The sequence below is a fragment of the Augochlora pura genome, chromosome 10, assembly GCF_028453695.1.
Source record: "Augochlora pura isolate Apur16 chromosome 10, APUR_v2.2.1, whole genome shotgun sequence".
Lineage (NCBI taxonomy): Eukaryota > Metazoa > Arthropoda > Insecta > Hymenoptera > Halictidae > Augochlora > Augochlora pura.
Window position 1 is genome coordinate 34,620,425 of NC_135781.1, and position 20,732 is coordinate 34,641,156.

General features: G+C 39.1%; 4 protein-coding genes across 6 annotated transcripts; 1 reads left to right on the forward strand and 3 right to left on the reverse strand.

The window, feature by feature from the left end:
• Positions 1-1,939: 1,939 nt before the first annotated feature.
• LOC144475658 (uncharacterized) lies at positions 1,940-10,156 on the reverse strand. Of its 2 annotated transcripts, none has more exons than XM_078191761.1 (13): positions 9,134-10,156; positions 8,091-8,191; positions 7,537-7,669; positions 7,399-7,466; positions 7,067-7,324; positions 6,883-6,985; positions 6,670-6,800; positions 6,344-6,593; positions 6,211-6,278; positions 6,066-6,140; positions 5,620-5,991; positions 5,289-5,543; positions 1,940-5,181 (listed from the first exon to the last, which is right to left on the reverse strand). In XM_078191761.1, exons 2-13 carry the CDS (start codon positions 8,188-8,190, stop codon positions 5,063-5,065), a joined length of 1,932 nt encoding a protein of 643 aa, XP_078047887.1. In that variant the 5' UTR covers position 8,191; positions 9,134-10,156; the 3' UTR covers positions 1,940-5,062. The 2 variants fall into 2 exon arrangements, with proteins under 2 accessions (XP_078047887.1, XP_078047886.1); XM_078191760.1 differs by lacking the exon at positions 9,134-10,156 and adding an exon at positions 8,300-8,637.
• Positions 10,157-10,384: 228 nt separating this feature from the next.
• LOC144475661 (homologous-pairing protein 2 homolog) lies at positions 10,385-12,251 on the forward strand. Of its 2 annotated transcripts, none has more exons than XM_078191763.1 (3): positions 10,385-10,610; positions 10,847-11,002; positions 11,609-12,251. In XM_078191763.1, exons 2-3 carry the CDS (start codon positions 10,853-10,855, stop codon positions 12,059-12,061), a joined length of 603 nt encoding a protein of 200 aa, XP_078047889.1. In that variant the 5' UTR covers positions 10,385-10,610; positions 10,847-10,852; the 3' UTR covers positions 12,062-12,251. The 2 variants fall into 2 exon arrangements, with proteins under 2 accessions (XP_078047889.1, XP_078047891.1); XM_078191765.1 differs by having other exon boundaries at positions 10,385-10,540.
• Positions 12,252-12,272: 21 nt separating this feature from the next.
• Positions 12,273-15,599, reverse strand: LOC144475662 (A disintegrin and metalloproteinase with thrombospondin motifs like). Its single transcript, XM_078191766.1, has 14 exons — positions 15,543-15,599; positions 15,359-15,419; positions 15,025-15,239; positions 14,847-14,936; positions 14,494-14,674; positions 14,298-14,385; positions 14,077-14,206; positions 13,831-13,979; positions 13,620-13,672; positions 13,420-13,546; positions 13,195-13,341; positions 12,624-12,750; positions 12,454-12,564; positions 12,273-12,367 (listed from the first exon to the last, which is right to left on the reverse strand). The coding sequence occupies exons 1-14, from the start codon at positions 15,597-15,599 to the stop codon at positions 12,290-12,292; spliced, it is 1,614 nt and encodes a 537-aa protein (XP_078047892.1). The 3' UTR covers positions 12,273-12,289.
• A 907-nt stretch (positions 15,600-16,506) lies between these two features.
• Positions 16,507-20,121, reverse strand: Vps45 (vacuolar protein sorting 45). The gene is made up of 8 exons (XM_078191762.1): positions 19,861-20,121; positions 19,601-19,799; positions 19,159-19,308; positions 17,889-18,271; positions 17,530-17,802; positions 17,297-17,461; positions 16,918-17,147; positions 16,507-16,837 (listed from the first exon to the last, which is right to left on the reverse strand). The coding sequence occupies exons 1-8, from the start codon at positions 19,951-19,953 to the stop codon at positions 16,657-16,659; spliced, it is 1,674 nt and encodes a 557-aa protein (XP_078047888.1). The 5' UTR covers positions 19,954-20,121; the 3' UTR covers positions 16,507-16,656.
• Positions 20,122-20,732: the final 611 nt, after the last annotated feature.

The following is a 20,732-nucleotide window of genomic DNA, read 5'->3' on the forward strand; positions in this document are numbered from 1 at the left end:
TGTGCGGTCTGACGGATCACGATGACACCGAGGAGAGAATGCAACATGCGTCGATCTCTAGGTGGTGAATTAACGACGGGTTATGGTTGCTCGGTGTCGTCGGGCGTGAGAATTGCGATGTATGAAAACAAAGGTTTGATCCAGATACCTTGCGTCCTCTCGAGAAAAAGAGCACCGTTTACCTTCGCATTCCACGGATAACTGGCGTGGAATACGACCACCGAGAAAGGACATTAGCGCCTGCGCTTCTCCGCCGTGGAGGGGAGACGGGAGGGTGGCAAAAGCAGCAGCAGCAGCACCGTCGTTGCCGACCCGTGTCATCCCCGTTTCTCTCTCTCTCTCTCTCTCACTCACATTCTCTCTCCTACCCGCCTCTCACCTTCTCGTACAGCCCTCCTCCTCGCCCCTCGTCTTTCTATTTTCTCCGTTCTCCTCTCGTTCAAGAGGACACTCTGCTCGTACTTCCCTTCAGCCTGCATTTCCTTGCCCGATGCTCCAAGGGGCTCCACCAGGGTGAGAACCCTGAGAACGCCCGACTCGGAACTGCGAAAGAGTGTAAGAGCGAGAGAGAGAGAGAGAGGAATTGCGAGACATCGACGACGATTGCGAAAACGTGCAGCAGCAGCAGCAGCGGCGGCACGCTAATTGTTCCTCGCCCCGAGCGAAACGAAGAACAAAGCGTGGATCGCGACCGCTTTCGGCGGTCCACCTCCTTAATCGTCGATTAATTCGCGTCGCAAAAGATTGTTCGATCGAACGGACACTGGCCGGCGGTCGTCCGCGAATCGATCGATTCGTATCGAGCCCGTACGGTGGTCGACGATGCGGGGGAAACGGTTTCCGACAGTTTCAAATTTTCGTGCGCCGGACGCGTGGACCGTGGCCGCGTCGAATATTGCAGCATGAAACGCAACGCGGCAGCGTGCAGGCAATGCATGTGGAACGCGAATGGACTCGAGATAACGAGGGGCCATTAGGAAATGGAACATTTTCGAATATAAACTTTGCACGTATCCGCGTATCGGTGGCAAATTATTGAACCTTGCGAATCTATACAACACCTGCGCAGATGCGCAACCCTTTCCTAGATGCTATTACCGTTCACCCCGTTCATTTGTGTCCTACATTTCATCTTCCTCCGTTCTACTTCTTTTTAGTCTCGCATCGTTCGTTTCCCCGACATCGAACCTCTACCCAGTACACTCTCGGGGGCGTACCAATAATTCGATAGTCTCCCTCGAAATTGGCTCGCTCCCCTGACACACTTTGCAACCGGGTGGAATTTCCCGAGCGGAACCAATTAGTCGTAGTTTAATCTTCCTTCCTTCCCTCCCTCCCTCCCTCCCTCCCACCTTCTTTCTTTCTTTCTTTCTCTGGGAAAGGAGGAAAGGGGAGACAGGCTTGCGACGCGTGCACGAAAGAGCGTGCCGCGACACGGTGCTGGTGTTTTGCCCTCGTGCATACCTAAACACCGTTAAACGGCGGATTCGATGCACGCCCCCCGATTCGAGTCGACCGCTGGCGGCATACCAGTTGATCGACCGCTTCGTCAAAACAGTAGTCCTATCGATCCACGGTATCCACGTGGCTTCCCTCGTACATTTTAGCGTCGGCCGTCGTGTATGCGATCAAATTTCTCTGTATGCGCGAGACGGCGCTATTTGCAGGCTCGTTGTGCAACCCGCCTCCCGTAAATCCGGCCTTGCGAGCTGATCGAACGGCCTCGCGATTAACAAACTTTGCAATTTAGACAACTGCAGCGACCAAACTCCGGTCATTGATTCCGATCAGAGGAGCGGCCGATCGCTACCTTCTATTTAAAAAAAGGAACCCACGCGAAATTCGAAAGCAATTTTTCCTCAGCTGCCGGACTTCATAACCGTTGCGAGTAGCGGTGGGAGAGGTGGGACTCGTGGACATCCCTGCAACCGTGTTTTCTGTACATGAATGTGTATTTTGTCATATTCAAAATATAATAATAAACGTTACACACAGTGTAGCTTTTACTTATGGGTCACAACATTTGATCCATGGTTCTGGTGATTCGCTAAACACCGACACCGCTCTAGGCTCTCTTGACCGAGTAAAAAGGCCCTGTCGGTTCACGATTCAAGTGGCATCGCGGTGAACCGGTAGCGCGACGCGTCGATCGCGCTTATCGTTTTCCCGTGGGGGAGAAGCAATTTCGACAAACCGTGTGTGAGAAAAAATCTCGACGCAGTCTCGGCAGTGATCTTGCTCGACGGAGCTCGCAGACCTTGTCGATCCGTCGATTAGGAACGATGAGAAACGGTCGGACTCTACGATCGTTTCGGAACAAGGCTCGCACGCGGCAGTGTTCCGACACAAACACGCAGCTTCTCCCTCGTGGATTTCACGCATCGATCGATCGGCCGATCGATCGATCGATCGATCGATCGACGGCGACGGCGGCGGCGGCGATCGATGCACGCGTTTCGTTGCGTACTGCTCGACCCTCGAGGCCAGCAACGCGCGCGGTGTATATTCTTAAACGCTACTATTTTTATTCCGAATCGTACGGCGTCTCTGTCTACGAGAGAGATCGTCTTTGTCGTTATCGTCGGCAATCGTCGTTATGATCGTCGTTGTTGCGTTAACATCACAATAGTTAAAGAAACAATAGAGTATCGCGAACGCGCACGGCTGCGCGTAGTATTCTCTCTCTTTTTTAATCACACGATTTTTCTTTACGCACGCACTCCCAGGATCGGCAAAACACGCACTCATTATACAAAATGTACAAAAGCGCAAACACGCGTACACGTATAGTTAGACATTTGTAAAAAGTTGTTCGTGGTCAGTTATACGAATTTACGTTCGCGCTACTCGCATCCGCCCGCGTGTCTACGCGTCTCTCTGTCTCGTCCGTGCGTGTCGACGTTTCATTCATCGTGAAAATGCTCCAGAATCGGTATATATTTTTCGTTTCGAGACACGTTTATCCATCGATTTTCCCACTATTTTGGAAATACGCGGGCTTTGACGCAGGGTTGCACCCCTGGCCGAGACGCGCCTACGATTACCGGCACGCACATTCGCACACCCTCCCCCCACGAGACGTTCGTTATTACTTGACACATGTGATGCGGATCTGTCACCAGGAACATCTACTCCGAAAAGAAAATGACAACGTGCATAGTATCTTATTATTCTTAAGATTATTTCGCGCAAGATACGGGCAGTCGTTTCGTTGGCAAACGAAAGAAGATGAAGATGTAGAAAAAGTGACACTGTTCGGATCGCTAGGATCGCGTGTACCAAGTACTTAACTGGCACGCAAAGACGCGGAGACGCATAGAAACGTGCTCTCGGTTTTTTTTTTCTTCTTTTCTCATTTCCTCAATTATTCATCGATTGAAAAATTGCTAGTGGACGCGGCGCACTCGGTAGTCTTATCAAAAAATATCCGAACGTATATCGGGAACAAAGTGAAGTGTATAAAAGAGGCAGAGGCTGAGGGAGAGAGCGTGTACAGTGGGGAGGAAACAATGATCGGCCGAGTGTGGCGTGGGGCTGTTCTCCGGAGGAGAAGCAAAGTCTGAGAATGTCTGAACGTATGGGAATTGAACCAGGAACGATGGCGTTTATGCGTATAAAAATAAAAATTTATCTCCGTCTTTAAAAAGTTCCTTTATCCTATGAACATTAGACCGACGCGCGTCAGCTTCGTCTCTCGCCTCTCTTGACAAATTTTCTCGCTAGAAAACTAAAGTTTGCTGCGAGCGTGACGAGGTGTTACTGAACGCGCCACGTTTTCCCACTGGATCGGAACACGATTCGCCGGGCCGGCGCCTTGCAAACGAAGAAACAGGCAAGTGCGATTCGAGGATGGTTCTGCCGTTTAAGTTTTCCAAACGAATCGCGCATCGCTATCCGTCAACGACTCGGCGTACTCGGTCTCTGGGCTAGAATTGGTCTAGTTTCTCGATCGCGCGCAGAAGCCATCCATGAGAAACGACCGAGCATAATCTTATTTCATCGTCCCGTTCCCATTTTCATCAGTCTGATCGAACGATCGCGCGTGAATCTGTGGCGCGCTTCGATGATTCGTCGCGATTATTAGTGGAAAATTTTATACTCTTTAAAAACAGTCTTTATACAGTGCTTAAATTATTATGTACAACGTGTAGTCGATTAAAAAGTAAAAAAAGGACTCTCTTATTGTAATTGTTACGCGTTAGTCGAACGAAACACCTCTCTAGTCGTAGAATCGTGTGGATCTATCCGCGATCGATCAAACCTGGTCTTGACTCGTTGTACCCTGCTTGTATCTACAGAAACCGCGGGTGTAGTATGCCGATAGTATGCCGGTTCTCACACATTCTCTTTCTCTTTATCTTTAGAAACTCGCAAGTTATCTCACGAAAAATTAGTGCCTCGTTGCTCGCATTTTCATCCTTATATTTAACGTCTGCAGTTCCTTTCGGTGCGACAGAGAACGCTTTGTTCTCGACACGCATTCGAAAAACGATACGAATATAGAAAACTTATAAATGCACGGCGCTATAAAGGTTGTTCAAAAAAATTCTCTGTCGTAACGGACGGTCCTCGCGCATAAAATCTAAGTACCTCCTTAAAGTATGCTGGCGGCAGGACCGTGACGAAATAATACGTCCAATCAACAAAGACTAATAACGGTTCCACACGGTCCCGCGTAAAGGAGTGCCCGGGCAAGCGAATAGAAAAGCCGAGGGATAGGCTAACGCGGAACGGAAGTGAAGCAAAGATGGATGGAAAGAAATGATAATTACCTATGAGCTGCCGTTGAAACCAGTCGTAAATAAAAGGAAGAGGAAGGAAAAGATGAGAAACGATGGAACGCGTGCTCCGCCAACCGCACGGTCGAACTTCGCGGCTCTGTTCAACGATTCGCGTCGCTCGACTCGATCCGTACGCCCAATCTTGGTCTCGACCTCTTCGAGAAGAGGAACACGAAAGCTCGAAGGGGTTTGCCGGCCTTTTTCTTTGCTCGTTTCGCACAAGAGTTCGGAGGAACGGTACCGCCTCGAGCATCGCTTTTCTTTCACTTGGAACACGCATATCATCTCAACAAATACTTGTAGGCCGCGCAATTCCCAGCAATTATAATAAATAAGACTTTCGATAGAGGAAGGAATGGCGCTAAACTGGAAGCTGCCTTTGTTGCGTCCTCGCAAACACCTGCAACAAAAGATAACGGGGTATATAACGTTGATGGAAGGAAACAATGATTTAAGAATGAAGGAAGTGTATGGAATTTCATCGGGTATACGTCATCGTCAACACACCTTGATTCGCGAGGGTGTGAGTCCACGCGTCCTCCGCTGGTTCCCTGTGGCAAACGCGATCCAATCTCGTAACCCAAAATTCTTGATCGGGCAGTTTAGCTTTATTATTTGACCCCGTCGTCTTCCCTGCGTTACCTTTCAATCGCATGGACAAACAATATGTCTGTCCCAATCCGGGAGTGGTCTGACTGGTTTTCCGGGACACTATCGTGTACCAGGCATCCTTTTCTTCCCAACTTCCATGGCAGTAATACGCTGCAAGAATCGAACAAACATTACAAACATTTATTCTTTTACGCAAATCGATGAATCATATTCAAGAAAAATTTACTCGTTTCTTCACTGCCACACGATTTTCTAGTAATAATCTCGCTTTGATCCGACGAGGTGCATCCTATCTCAACATCGGTGGTGCTACACTCATCTCCGTGTTCTTCCTGCTGAAGTTGTTGTTCTCCTCCGTGCTGATGATGGTGATGGTGATGGTGGTGTACCTGCTGTTGCTGATGCTGTCGTTGAAGTTGATCGTGCGTCTTCACCTGTTGCAGGTCCTCGTTCCATGTTCTCCTTTTGACGATTCTGGACGAACGTTTCTCGCTGCGACGCTGTCGACGAATCGACGTGCCAGCCAAGTGGAACGGAGCGAATCCTAGCATGGTATATCTCCCATGGTTCGGGCACTTCCTCTGGCGCAGGGACGAGCCTGCGTCAACGATCGATCGGTTAACTTCGCTACCTTTAAAGTTTTCCACGATGTTCAACTACTCTATTACTCACTGATGAGTGTGGTGTACGGCATGGTGGATGTATTCGAGAGAGAGCACGCCTCGTCCGGCATTATGGCCTTTTGATCTACAAGAGATCGATGGTCAGAAACGAATCACAGTGCACAGAGTCGCGCAGATGCTTTAAAAGTACTCACCCGACTGTTGTAACTCTATAATATGTTGATCCCGTTTGTGGAATATCATGCAAACGTAACCGATATCGCTGCAACCATAATGTCGTTAGGTTCTAGTAGAAAGCCGACAATACACAATACCGCCTATACTTACCAGCCGCTGGTTACGTGAGCAATTAATTGTACTTTGTGCCCTTGCGCGCTATCGCCAGAGTGGAATTTCTCTAGATTATGGCAGACGATTTTCTCGTCGTGGGACGTGTCCCCCTCGGTATTTTGTACTCGCACTTTCAGAGTTGCATTCTTGTTCGTAAAGTGATAGATCTTGGTACCATCCAACGAATGCCAATCGTGATGCTCGGTGATCCAGGAGGGATATTTACATTTATTGTGCTCTTTGTCGACTGTGAAAACAACGAATGATAAGGGTGAAGATGGAAAATGGCTAACACAACGCACGTAACGAGACGAGTTTCCTACTTTTTGTCAGTTTGATCGTAGGCGATCCCTCGGAAACAGTGGTTAGGCCGTTGCAGGTAGGTTCGCCGGATTGAGCCAGTAGATAGACCACCTTCCCCTGATGATGTGTTCTCTCCTCGTACAAGAAACATCTAAATGAATCACGAATAGATTAAAAACTGAGGAACCGTAACACTGGAATGCAAATCGTGTATATTCGAACGCGAAAGATACCTGTAGGTTTTCTCAGCACCGGACACGCTTCTTCCCTTCAAAGTTCCAACTAGATATTTATTGCGACCATCGTTCCACACCGCCAGGCACTGCAATTCTTCCGCTGAAACGCGAAATAATTTGAACGACATTACGAAAATGTTCTCATTGAACCAAATTGTGATCAGAATTTGCAGGTACTGACTGTTGCTTTCGCTCCTGGTAATGTCCGGGCAAGCTTGGTACTTGAGAAGCAATTTACTTTCGTCGGTGCACTTCTCCCCGAGGCTGACAGGAGACAAGCACTCGCCATAGCCCTTATCGTATGAAAACGTGAACGACGACCCGCTGAAAGGGCACGGTATCGGCTTAGAATTCACGCGGAACATCGAGAAAAGCGTATCGTCCGATTTGATGGTCGAGCACATATCTTCCAACGGGATTTGCGACGGGTGACAGTATCCTACAGCAGGAAAACGATCGATTAGTTGTAGACCGGATGAGACATTTCTAGGGAGACTTTGATTCCTATCTTACCCTCGCGAAACTGTATCACATTCTCGTGTCTGTCATTGACGATTAGGCAGTGGTAACAATTGTCTCCGCTAAAATCGAGAATGAATGCACCATCTGTTTTGCACTATAGTTCCTTACGTTTTCTTAATTTCTACTTACTAAATGATGTACGAATCGGCAGATCGCTCCACACACGTTTTTTCACCCAGAGAAGTGGCGTTTACGGTAACCGACACCACTTTGCTATGCTCGTACCATTCACCGGCCCAACTCGCCGGGAACTCGCAGGAACCTATCACAATATCATTCACTGTGTCCTTACTGTATTCATTATCCAAGCCTACTTGGAGAGTCAAAATGACAGACTTAACATTTTAAACCGCTCGCGGAGGATTGTAGAATGTCTTTAGTCTGGGGATATATAATAATAAAAATGGCGGGACGTTTCAATATACAGTCATGTTGTCGTTGTAAATCGACATATCTTACAATTTGTCATTTTTATGAACCAGCAGGTTCAGGCGTTAAAGCGTTCTCAATGCCGTTAATACAATTTTAGAGAAGCGTTGAAGAAATCAATTTGTATTTCAAATCGAGCTGATTTGAAATCGTGCGACGGCCGTTATCTTGACGTAAGCGTTTTCTATTGGACGGAAAGGGGAAATGAAAGGAGGGATGGCGGTAGTACCGGTGGTTCTAACATTGCTACTCACCTTTCACGGAAGGTACGTCGGTCAACGATAGGATTAAAAGCATCAGCATCGTCACGGGGCCAAGATTCCCTTCTCGATGCGAAAAGGAATGGTCCAGCATCCTGAAATAAAAATGTACGGTTTACAGTTCGCATAAAATTGATGACACTGCCACTGTCACAGTTGATAAGATTTATTTGCCGGTATTTAAAACATTGCGTCGCACGTACATGGTTCCGAAGGAAACAGTTACCCTCGATTGCTCAAATTACGTTCCGTCAGATTGTTACGAATAAAACGATCGGCGAAGTGACAACGAAGCACTGTAACACGATCGCGCCTTATCGGTTGTTGGCACCTTCAGATATCGATGTCACTTCTGTCGTTATCATCGTTATCGCGGATTTATTTGACCGGAAACGTATCAGCACGCGTGTGTCATTTGGCGTTTCAAGAGTCGCGACGTATCGGAATCGCCGAAAGCAAAAAATAGGCTCGTTTGCGGTCGCTTATGGTGACGTTCGAGACTGTGCACTACTGCGCGACAACCAGAAAATGCAGCTACGTACAAAACCTGTGAGAGGGATGCATTATTCAACAAGGTACACGTGTTTCTTTCCGTTTCGTTCCACTCGTGCTCCCTTTACCGCAAGTCTCCTACACATCTACTACCCTTTCGTGAGACCTATGCGCAAACAGTCGTATACATTTCTGCGCATCTACTTTTCAAGGGGTTACAACATTATCAAAGTAAAAAAAAACTTGCCCATATTTCTGCATAAATTATAAAAATACAGGCGAGCGAACTTTAACCAAAAAGTGTATAAGGTGACGCGATATAAATTTCTGTCCCGTACCGAGATTACCTATACAATTTTTTAAAAGTTCTCGACATTGACACAGCACTGTCATTGAAAATCGTATTAGTAGGATTGTTCAATAAAACGATACTTCAAAATATGCTAATATTTTAAATCTCAATCTTTCGTTGATCCAACATCCGTTTCCATTACCGTTTTTTATTATCCACGTCTATCGCGCTCTAATATTCTGGTCGAACTAACCTTTGTGTGTTTGATCTGCAACGCTGTGACGAGGAAGGGGTGCAGAATTCCAATAGATGAAATATCACATAATGTTCTCGAGCAAAAGCACGCGCGAGTCAATCGGCACACAAAGCTACGGGCGATTCGAGGCCGTTCAGATCACAGAATTAGAAAATATCTCGTTGGGAACCCATTTTTAGAGAAGAAACGATCGTTCTTCAACGAAGCATCGTACACGTTCGCGCACTGCACGATATTGTTCATCACCGATGGAACTTTCTTCAGGAATGCGAACGTAATCCGGTCAAGGGAACGACCAAATCGCGTCCGATCTCTTCGGCGAAGCTGCATCGGTAGCGTCGCAGCACACAGGAGAGCAATGCTCCACGTTTTCTATGACCGCGAACGCCGTGACCATCACTGTCCGAAACGGCCACATTAGTCGGGGGAAAACTGTCGAACACGGGGATGTCTTTCGTTAATCGCACTACACAATTTCTGCAACCCTCGCTCGCCGATTTGCCCCTCGGACGTTCGAGACAATAAGCCGCACACGAACGTGCGGAATGCAGTCGCTTTTCATAGCTCGTCCCTCGAACCGGTTCTCAATTTTCAGGTATCTTTTGAACGCGACGACCCCGTCGACCGTGTATCGTTATCCGTCTTCTTGTTCCCTCGTTCTTCGCCGCTGTTAGGCTCGTTTTCACGCTCGTATGCTCAATCGCTCGCCCATGCAAACAATGGCGGCGACAACGACCAATGTATGGCGACCGATACGCCACACGACTATAGCATGTACTTGTACGATAACGTGACACACTGCGGATGCACACATCCATTCATCGATCCTGATACTGTGTTCGTATTATATAAGGTAGATTGGACACGTCAATGATTAGGATTTTCCTACCTTTTTCTGTTAACTACATTCTACGTTCTCCCCTATTTTCCACGTACACATCGCACACTTCGTCTTTATACTAGTAGACGTTTAACAACTCCTCGATTTTCCCATTGTCCTTTGGATTCTATTTGGTCTGATTATTTCGGCATTCCGTTTCCAATAATATGTATTTTGGTGCATTACGCATATGTACATACTTCTTTTATCAGAATTGTTCTTTGTTTGCACGTAAATATTTGAATAAAACTATCGGTGCATCGACAGGGAAAGTGATGTTTAGGGAATTTAAATGTTTAGGGAGAACGGACAAACTATGCTAGGGATTAATTGCAGATCCCGTTTTGACCATCACGAGATAAAGTCACTACAAGGCTCTTGAATAGAGAGAATGCAGCGAATTGCTGTGCTCTGATTTGCTGACGATTCTCATAGTGCTGCCTTTATAGTCTATGACGAAGAGAGGAAATAGCGAGTGAATTCCAAACAATATAGTGAATACAATTTGAATGTTAACCTAAAATGTAAGTAATCGAAATGGTGATACGTCCTTTTTATTTCTTCCACGTTAAGCATTAGTGCCTGTGAAAGTTGGTAAGTAATAAGATGAAAAGTACAATGAAAGAGTTGAACAATTAGAAAAATTCTGTGATTTTTGTGAATATATAACATATTTTTGAAGTTAGATTACAAAGAATACAAACATTTTTTCAAGGAGTATCATAAATAAAAATCAAACTTCCTTTAAACTACACAAAATGCAAAGAAACAAAATATTCATTAATAGTCGAACAATTATTAATAAGTTAATATTTATATAAATTCTTTAGATAAAAATGGCTGATGTTGTATATAATTTTATGAAAATACAAAACAGGCCTTATAGTGTTAATGACATAGTGGCTAATCTACACAATGAATATGGTAAAAATTCTGTGCAAAAAGCTATAGACAAATTAGTAGCTGAAGGGAAGATATTTGAAAAAGTAAGATACCTACTTTTAAATGTGTAACAAATTAGTAGAAATAAGTTGATAGTGGAAAATGAAATGTCACTAGTTCGTAATCCCAGCTCAAAAATAAATTGTGCACATGTTACGAAATCTTTTAAAGGCAATAACTTTCAATTGAAAATAAAAATTTAAGCTTCGTAATTATTTTATGCTTTTTCGGTACGAAAAATTAAGGGAACGCGCTATTTATTAAAACTTTAACACCCAATATTAACAAAAAACGCATCATTAGAAGTCTATAACGAAAACGTAAATAACAGTTTGAAATAGTATTTCGTTTATAAGTATTGTTATTAGTTATTATTAAAAAAATTGCGATGTACAATATTTTTTCCTGAGACCTTTTTCCCGAGTAACATTTAATTTGCTAATCGATATCCCGATGCCCAAAATTTAATAGATTGGTAAATATTTTGAATGTAATATTTCGCGGCGATATTATATTTTTATTCTAGCGAAAATATTAGAATAATATATGAACAAATTTTATCTTATGCTTTCAACTTATTTTTACGTACGATATTACGAAATATTCAAATACATTCAAACACAATACAAAATTTATAACTTTTACATCAGGTTTATGGAAAACAGAAGGTTTATTGTCCAATTCAGGATTCAAATTTGGAAGTACACGAATTGATGAGGATAGATAAAGAATTACAGGCGCATGCCAATGAAGTTGAGTCCAAGTATCAGGAATTAGAGAAAGAAATTAAAGTTCAAGAAGCCTTATTGATATCTATAAAATCTAGTATTACGATTGAAGAAGCTAAAAGACAAAGAAACGAACTCGAAGAACGTATTGCGGTATTAACAAATAAATTAGATGCATTGATGGCACTAAGTGGTACTGAAGATTTGGCCGAATCTAAGAGGAAAGCGGAGAGAGCGCTGAACGAATATTCACGCGAATACACTAAACGAAGACGTTTATGTACCGAAATTGTCGATTGTATATTGGAAAATTATCCTGGTAGTAAAACTGAGTTATATGAAGAGATAGGTATCGAACCGAAAATTGTTCAGTGAAGCTCTCTATATTTAATAAACTTTAATCATTACATCTAATCTATCGTATTATCAGAAACGGTGACGTAATTTTAGTCTAATTTATTCATAAGATATAATATAAATGATATAAAATAAGATATGTCTTTTTAAGAAACCATTGAAAATAAAAAGTTTATTTTCAGTAGTTTCGAAATAATCTGCTTTCACGTCTATTAAACAAGCATGTTCCTATTATAAAACATAGATTTACTTCAGTATTGTCGAATAATTTCTTTCATCTTTGACTTCTGATCCTTCCAATACGCACAGGCCATCGAGACATATCTGGAAAATAAAAGGTATGCTTCTTAACTTATTCCAAAATATAAAAAAAAGTGTCAATTTGAATCTCGTGAACATTACGAACTTACGAGATTTGGTCCGCAAGGGGAACCCTCTGCTGCTGCAGCGATCGCTGAACACAAGCCGTGGCCATCGGGAACCTCGCAATTCAATCGATAGCAAACCTCAGATGTGTTTCTCTAGTAAGATTTTTCATTGTTGTTAGAAGATTCGTTATTATGATTTCAGCATTACTTACATTACACGCTGGGCCGCCGTATACTTTTCTACACTGATCATCAAGGGACATCAACTTTCCAGGCATGAGTCGTCTTATCGCGGTAGCTTTCGGTGGCTCGTCGTACAGACATTTTGCTTTGTCCTCACTGAAACGAAATTTTCTTATAATCTCTAGAGTTTCTTCTAGAGTTTCAATACGATATTTGAAGAATGGAAAAAACTTGGTTTTCTGATTCTCCAATATTAGAATTCTCTGATCATCGAAGCGTTTCTACATGCAATCGGCGCAATCTAAACTATCGCATATATACTCTACAATTCAATTAAGATAATATATCTAGCCTTGTAACTAACTGTTCTATTATCCGAACAATCGTGTCACTCTACTTAGCCCGGACGATCGAGGTTCCACAGTTCTCAACAAGCTTTCACAATTGAATAGTTAGCCGACGATTTAGATGCTCGGTTCAAATGACCCGGTCATCCAAGTCCGAGATTTACAAATAGCCTAGATATAATTGATTTAACTTCAGTCCTATTGTAATTGTTGATTATTTGTTCGGTAATAATAATTAATGTCCGGAGGCTACCTGAGAAATGTGCGAAGTGCATTTACACTGCAATTGGACCATTTGAATTGATGTTCGCTTAACTTCAGAGATCCTGTCATGATGTAACCATCGCTTGGCAAACAAGTTTTAGAATCCTCTGCAGTACCGTCATGATGGGCTCCCAATCTAAAAAAATATGTTTGAAAATATGAAAAATGTTTACAAATTATAAATTAATTTTTTTTCGAAAGAATAATAACTTACAAATGTCCTAGTTCGTGTGCTACTGGTATAATGCCGCTGAATCCGCCATTGTCTTCTGCAATTCCAACAGCCTCTGACATTTTTGTTGTAGTGTTTCTATTACATGCACCCTTTACGTAAGCGTAACCTGCCAATATTAATGTCATATTATATTTTATAAAAATTTCATATTAAAAATTAAGCAAGAAATGGTCGCATACCCAATGTTGCAGGATCGCATAAATGTTCATCTAATTTATTGCATAAATCCATACTGTAAAAGTTAGTTCCGTCTAATTACTTGTTCCATTTAAATACATAAAGTGATTAAATTACCGCACGTTTCCGTTCATTGATGAATAATACGAATTTTGTTCGGGTTTTACCTAATTAGATACTACAGATCAATCGAAGAGGTTCCTATTGACTTACTGTGTCGTAGTCATTGCCATGTCATACATTTTCCAAGGGAATCTTTTCTCTTTGTAGAAATAAGATGCCATACCATGCAACGCGAGATCAGCATCTACTAAATTCGCTTGCAAACGACTATCTTCAATATATGGAACTGCTCCTAAATCCTGCAGTTTTAGAAAATAAATAAAAATATTCTACACAACCATACATAATTTTTAAAATCATTAAAAAGAATTAGTAAAAAACGACATAAATGTATACCATTGCTATAATTATACCAGCGATATTTAATCGGATTTTCGGCTTCGTTAGTGCCCGGTATCGTAAATCAACTCCATTCCAGAAAGCAACAATATATCGTTTAGCTTGTTCGATATTGTGGCCCAGCATTCTAACTCGATAACAGAATTTAAAATAGACAGTACGACTCCTAAACATTTTAAAACTTGACATGGATAAAGATTACGTAGAGTAACACTTACAGATATAGACTATAATCAATGACTACTAAAACTTCTGGATATATAACTTCTAGAATTGGATATATGTTAGACATTGGATTTGGAAGCTCTGGAAGATGTAAAAAAATTATTTTTATACGTAATTTATACACATAATAATTTTTATTAATGCTCACGTAACAAATGCACTTGATTATTTTATTAAAAAGTTGCTTACTAAAGCTGTCATAGTTCTCCGGGATATTTTCATAAATAACGTGAAGATAAGTGTACATTAAGTTATCCATTGTTCCTTCTTTATTCAGATGGGACTCAAATAAACCGCCTTTTTCGTACAAAAGACGAATAATACGTTGTGGCAAAGAACGTATAGTTAAGTTGGATGACAGAAACCCGTCCTAAAATAGAGATTATACGTGACAAATAAATAACGTAACAATAGATTGCATAATCTTACGTAAGTGATCAACTGGTTATTTTCTTATGTGTCGATCCAAAATATCTTGTGTATTTAGCATAGCGCAATTAAAAGAGCGCTTTAAGATGATTAAAGTTCATTTTTGAACTTACGAATCTAGCAAATCTATTGTTTTCTGATGCAACTACGACAGCTGCTCCCGCTTTTTCGTCCTGCATTGGAGTACCGATCTCTTTTAGTGCCTACAATCATTCTTTTTCTTAGCGGGAATTTATTACATATATGTATACTTAAAGATTTGATAGAGCAATGCAAAAAAGAAATGATTACTTTTGGTACGAGAGTATATTGTAGACCTTCTGGTAGTTGCTTAACTCCAGATTTGACAGTCCATAAAGGAGTGTCGTCGCTAGCAAGGTATCCCTCTGTTGGGTTCAAAGTAAGTTCAATATCACGATTAAAGGTGTTCACATACATTTTTGTGGTACCATTTTCGTGTATAGCGTTTACAGAATACAGCATCGACACAATTTCGTATTTCGGTACTAAAAGAATAAGTTTATAAATTATTGCTAGCAATTCGAAAATGTTTCAACGATGTATGATGCGGTATATTATATCGATATGGTATTATTCTATTCATAGTTGTCCCATTCAAACATACCAGAATCATGCCTTGTATGAAATATCCCCATCACTTCGTCGGCGGTCATCAATTCGTGTAGCTGGGGAATACAATAAAAGATATTTTGCGGAACATGTTTTATCGCTATATTTACACAATTTCATAAATAAATGAATGACTTGTAGATGTGAAATTTGTTGAAAAACGAAAAAATGTACTTTACCTTGAACGAATGAATTACTGGCAAAACTACCAGGAAAAGATAGATAAGCGTACCCATTATGGTCAAAGGTCTGAAAATATTATAAAATAGTATTTCTGTTCATTGTTGTGGAACACAGTAACATAATTTACTCATTCGTCATTTTTGAACTTTGATAATTAAGTAATGTCTAAAGATTCGATGGAAATATCCAAACTTTCTGCACAGCAATTCGTGTCTCTTTTAAGGTAAGAATACCTTAAAATCCAAATTAATCTTAGACCATTCAATAGACTACTCGGATAAACCCTTTAATTTAATTTAAAATAATAGGAGAAACGAAAAATAATACACCTACCGTACTTCGAATAGAGGATCAAAAACTCCATTTAATCAAGAAGTAAAATCGAACTGTGAATATCGTGGAGTTTAATGCGAACGTAATCAGTTTACTGATGGGAAATGAAACACTTGTGTACACATGTTTTTAATGAGTAAGATTTACATATGTAAAACATTTGATTGACAGATATTACATGATTAATATGTTTCCACATGCAAAAATCTTAACAGTATTTGTATTTGGGAGCCGCGTATTTTGGTTCCGGATATTCCGCCATCTTGTTTCATACAGTACGTATTTGAATAGAAATATTTTTATCATTAGCCTGGTACTAAAGGTTTTTACGTACTCGATAACAGGGCATTTATTTAAAATAACAATTTGAAATAGTTTCCTCACGTATAACAATTTATAAAAACAAATAGTTAAACATTGTATGGTCATGGCTTTTCGAAAATGTCATAAAGGGTTGTTACCAACACAGAATCGTAATTTTTGCATCCACGAAGTACTATATTAATTCGTCACTAATATAGAATAGCTAATGGTAATATTATCTAATCGTACAAAAAATGTTGATGGCATCAGAAGTTATTTAACATAAAGGTAAGTCGTGAAAGGAAACTAATTGACAAACAAATCTCATAGAACTGTAATCTCGATTTAATAATGTAATTATTAATACATTACTTACAAAAGAATAATTTATAGTATATCAATAATACATAATTATAGATTTGCACATATTTATATATTAATAAAAAATACATATACATATATTACTCTTAGTTATTATTGTTTTTCTACTTTTGCTGTAGCAGATTCTACTTCTTCCAAGAAGCTCTGAGAATTATGCACATTGGTACCACCTAAAATAATTCTTATACCCGGATTTTGTCTATTCAAATTATATACGGCTAAACTTTCTTCATACGTCGTTCCACCAACCATGAAAACGATTATGTCTTGTGGTCTGAAAAAATAATAATCTAAATAATAATTTTGCAAAATATAAATGTTTATTACTGTTATACTAGAACAGTAAACGTTTACCTTTTCGATATTATCGTGTCACCAAGGTATGGAAATGCCTGTGGGCTCAACTTTCCCTTCATTAAGTCCTCAAGTGTTTCTTGCAACAGTGGAGTGTGTTGAGTATATATGTTATCTATGCCACTTAAGCCTTTGAACAATTTTTTCGTAATTTTAACTACTGATTCTCGATCAAATAAATTATTTTGTCTCGCATTAATACCACTATATACTAAAATGTGGCTTATGAGCTAAAACATTGTTATGAAGTTAGTATTGAAGTCTGAAATGATAAACCCGTTTTTTGAAGAAAAAAAAAAAACAAATAAATCTACTTATCATTTTCAATTCATTTAATTCATTCAATTTTCACAAAAAACCAAGTTATCATTTATTATACCTTAATATTTTTGTCAGATACTCCTTTACTTTTTATTAAGCTGATCAATCCATTAATGTCATTATTTGTTTGCTTTTCGTAATGTAATGCATACAACATTACCAATCTCGTCATATCAATTTCTCGAATTTGTCGATTATTAATAAGATCTTTTATCTTTTGAAGCTGCAGCAAAATTCAAGATTGTAAAATATTGTAATGAAAGAATTAAAGAAAAAGACATTGTTATACACCTGTGCTGAATGATCATTTTGACAACTGAGTTCTTGTTCCAACTCTGATACTTGCAGTAAATGATGACGTGTCACTAGGGATGAAAGTTCACCAATGACTGTCACATGTTTCGAGACCGTTCCAGAAAGTTTTTTAAACATAGGATAAGTTTCTAAGAAGTTCTTCATATCATTTATGCTTTCTACCTTTTGATGTTTCTGAACTTTTTTCTGATATTCATCCATCAGTTCTTTTATCGTTTGCCCAATTTCACCAAAATTACAATATAAATTCTGTTAAAAATCATTTACTTGTATTTGAAACGCTTTCGCAGCTGTACATTTATATTAATAATGTATATTCCAAGTTATCTATTTACATTTGCATAAAATTCTTCGTGTCCAGCACTAAGAACAACCTCCTTCAATTCCTTTGAAATACCTTTCACGTGTGATAAATTAACACGATTGTTATTAATAGTTAACAATTCATGAACCATTGCTTGATATGTCCATTGATTCAATAATGGTGTAACAGGATCGTCCCTTCTATCCAATATAAGTAGAATTGGGTTTGAGTCTTGTCTGAAGAGAAATGAATTTGATTCTTTACTCAAAACTTCTCGTACTTTTTCCGCTAGCCCCTTTGCCATTTTCGAGCTACTTTGATAGCGTATGTATGGACATTTTTTAATTGATAGTAAGACGGAAATTATGCCTGAGAGAGTCCGCTGCAAGTGTTCTGGTTTCCACGATAATAAATCTGTAGAATATATGAAATGCGACATATGAAAGAAAGAAATTTGATATACCCACACCTACTTTAAAGCATAGAAATGAAACTCCTATGTAGTACATTTCCCATAACGGAATTGTAACTAACAGTTCAAAATATGTTCTCAACATACAGAAATATCAACTCCTGTAGTATTTAAAGAAATAATAAAAATAGAAATGCAATGCTTGAGTAAGGACAAATTGATAGTTTGCTTAAAATAAAATCTTTGCTAGATCTTTATAGCGATTATTCCTGCTTCACAATGTCTTCAAAGAATAAGATTTCAATAAGAACAGGTCCTTCTTTATTCTTTTGAGTCAACAAACCTGGTAGGGCTGCATGACTTATCAGGCCACCAAAATATTCGTCTCCTACATTCAGTAAAAAGCTAAAAGAATGTTTGATAATTACATGCATAAATAGGGACAATTTAATTGATTTTAATGACTTTAAACGATTTTTCTTACATAAAAATTTGTCACTTAGATTCAGTTTCATAGCCCCTAAAAAATAATTGGATTCACAAAGCTACTACTAATTGCAGAGAAAAAATATTGTGGAAGATACTCTTTAGTGAATTTAAAAATATATCATAACAAAAGTATATAAGGATAGCAATCTTTATCATAATAGTATCCTTGTTATAACATATGCAAGTGACTACTATTTGTATCTAATATCAATGTAAGGATTTTAATTTAATATGTAACTGTCTCTTCCATTGCCTAAGATTTTTAATATTCCAAAAAATCATTTTCATCAAATGGCAAATAACCATACATAAAAAATTGTTAAACTGTAACAATTGAAAGATGTGCCATTCTTATTACATCATACAATTTTAATTAAAACATTAAGCAATAAAAAATTACCTCGTGAACAGCCAGTGATTCCAAGTGAAAATAAATGTGGACTGATAGCTAAATAATCTGCATAATATTCGTGTACTTCTTTCACCACTTCTTGTACGTCACTTTCAGCCAGACGCTTAATGTCAGCTTTTGCAATAATGTTACTGAAATCTATAAAAGTGTTTCTATTAACAATTAAATACAGCAGAAAGTAGAAGCAAAAATAAATACAAGTAAAATAGTACACAGTTATATTTAAAATAGAAATACATTTGATGACAAAATATCACAGAGGTAAATGGAGGTTTTAATGAATTGTTAATGTAAATAGCCGGTTAATAATTTTAAAGGGCCTTTCGTTACTTTAAAAGGTTAATATCGTCTGCGCAATTAAATTCAATATTGCACATAAAAAATTTGTATAACAAATGAGTAAATATGAAAGCACTGTATTATTACTTACAAATATTATACATTCCGTACCTAGGACACCTTAATTCTTCACATAATAGATCAATATTGTCTTTTGTCGGTCTTATAAACACTATACATTTTAAATGTTTTAATCCTTCTTTGCGACCGTTTGCATCAATTCTTTCGAATAAAAATACTTCTTTCATAAAGATTTCCCACTGACTGTATAACAGACTTACTATACTCGTCTGTAATGAACGTTAAAATTAATTTAAAATGTGACAATTGGTTCAAATATTGTAAATTTACCGTCTGTTTATCCATCAAAAGAACTTTCATGCCAGGACCACTTTCTTCTGTCATTCGTGCAATGTAAAACTTTGAAGCCAGAAGCAAATTCATTTTAATTGTATTCTCTAAGTAATAATTGCACTCAAATTTATTCTTTGTATAACTTGATTCATGTACTATTTATTAGTGTAAAACGTTATTGCACTCGTTAAAATCCACTGATTATCAGATTATCCGACTTATCTCTTATCACTGTTGTCAAAAGAAATTTGAGTTCGTTTGTACATGAAGTATGTGAAATAAAAAGATGGGTAACCTAGAGAATAATTCTAGGAGTTTAATTGGTTACGTATGTACAGCGATATGTACTTCAGGTTCTGCACGATTTGTCTACCTCTCTTTTGCTTATACAAGTATCCCCACCACTTTACTGCTCATCCAATCCCCGATGAATCCTGTTTTCGTATTAAATCTTCAGCCAATCAGATTAAAGCAATTTCTACTCTTATTCTCGCTAACGGAACGCGTTGCGGGGAAAATATTGCAGAACTGAGAAAGAGAAAATCTCCTCTTAAATTCTGTATAATAATTCTTTAAAATAATTTATTACCTTCATTTGATAAATAATGTATTCATTTTCCAGTTTTATTTTAGGATTCAATAACGTCTGCTTATTTCAGAAAATCTGTAAACGATTCTGTTCAATAACTAAACTGTAGATTTTATGAATTTATGGAAAAATTGAGTAATAGTTGTAATTTAAAATAATAAAAATATTAAAAGCATTAGAAAATGTCAGTGTTTTATTCGTAATAAATTAAAATTATTACGGGAAGAAAGAACATGCTACTATCTTGCAGATTTGAAAATATGCGCGTAAAAGCTGAGTA

Coding starts and splice junctions, on each gene's coding strand:
- LOC144475658 (XM_078191760.1), bottom strand. Junction 7,467..7,536: donor GCCGATTCGTACATCATTTA/GTAAGTAGAAAT, acceptor TCTCGATTTTAG/CGGAGACAATTGTTACCACT. Junction 5,544..5,619: donor GTGTGGCAGTGAAGAAACGA/GTAAATTTTTCT, acceptor CGATTCTTGCAG/CGTATTACTGCCATGGAAGT.
- LOC144475661 (XM_078191763.1), top strand. CDS start 10,853: ATGGCTGATGTTGTATATAATTTTATGAAAATACAAAACAGGCCTTAT. Junction 11,003..11,608: donor AAGGGAAGATATTTGAAAAA/GTAAGATACCTA, acceptor CTTTTACATCAG/GTTTATGGAAAACAGAAGGT.
- LOC144475662 (XM_078191766.1), bottom strand. CDS start 15,599: ATGGGTACGCTTATCTATCTTTTCCTGGTAGTTTTGCCAGTAATTCAT. Junction 14,675..14,846: donor ACAATAGATTTGCTAGATTC/GTAAGTTCAAAA, acceptor TCTCTATTTTAG/GACGGGTTTCTGTCATCCAA. Junction 14,207..14,297: donor ATTGATTATAGTCTATATCT/GTAAGTGTTACT, acceptor TTATCGAGTTAG/AATGCTGGGCCACAATATCG.
- Vps45 (XM_078191762.1), bottom strand. CDS start 19,953: ATGAATTTGCTTCTGGCTTCAAAGTTTTACATTGCACGAATGACAGAA. Junction 19,800..19,860: donor TTTTGATGGATAAACAGACG/GTAAATTTACAA, acceptor CGTTCATTACAG/ACGAGTATAGTAAGTCTGTT. Junction 19,309..19,600: donor GTACGGAATGTATAATATTT/GTAAGTAATAAT, acceptor ACACTTTTATAG/ATTTCAGTAACATTATTGCA.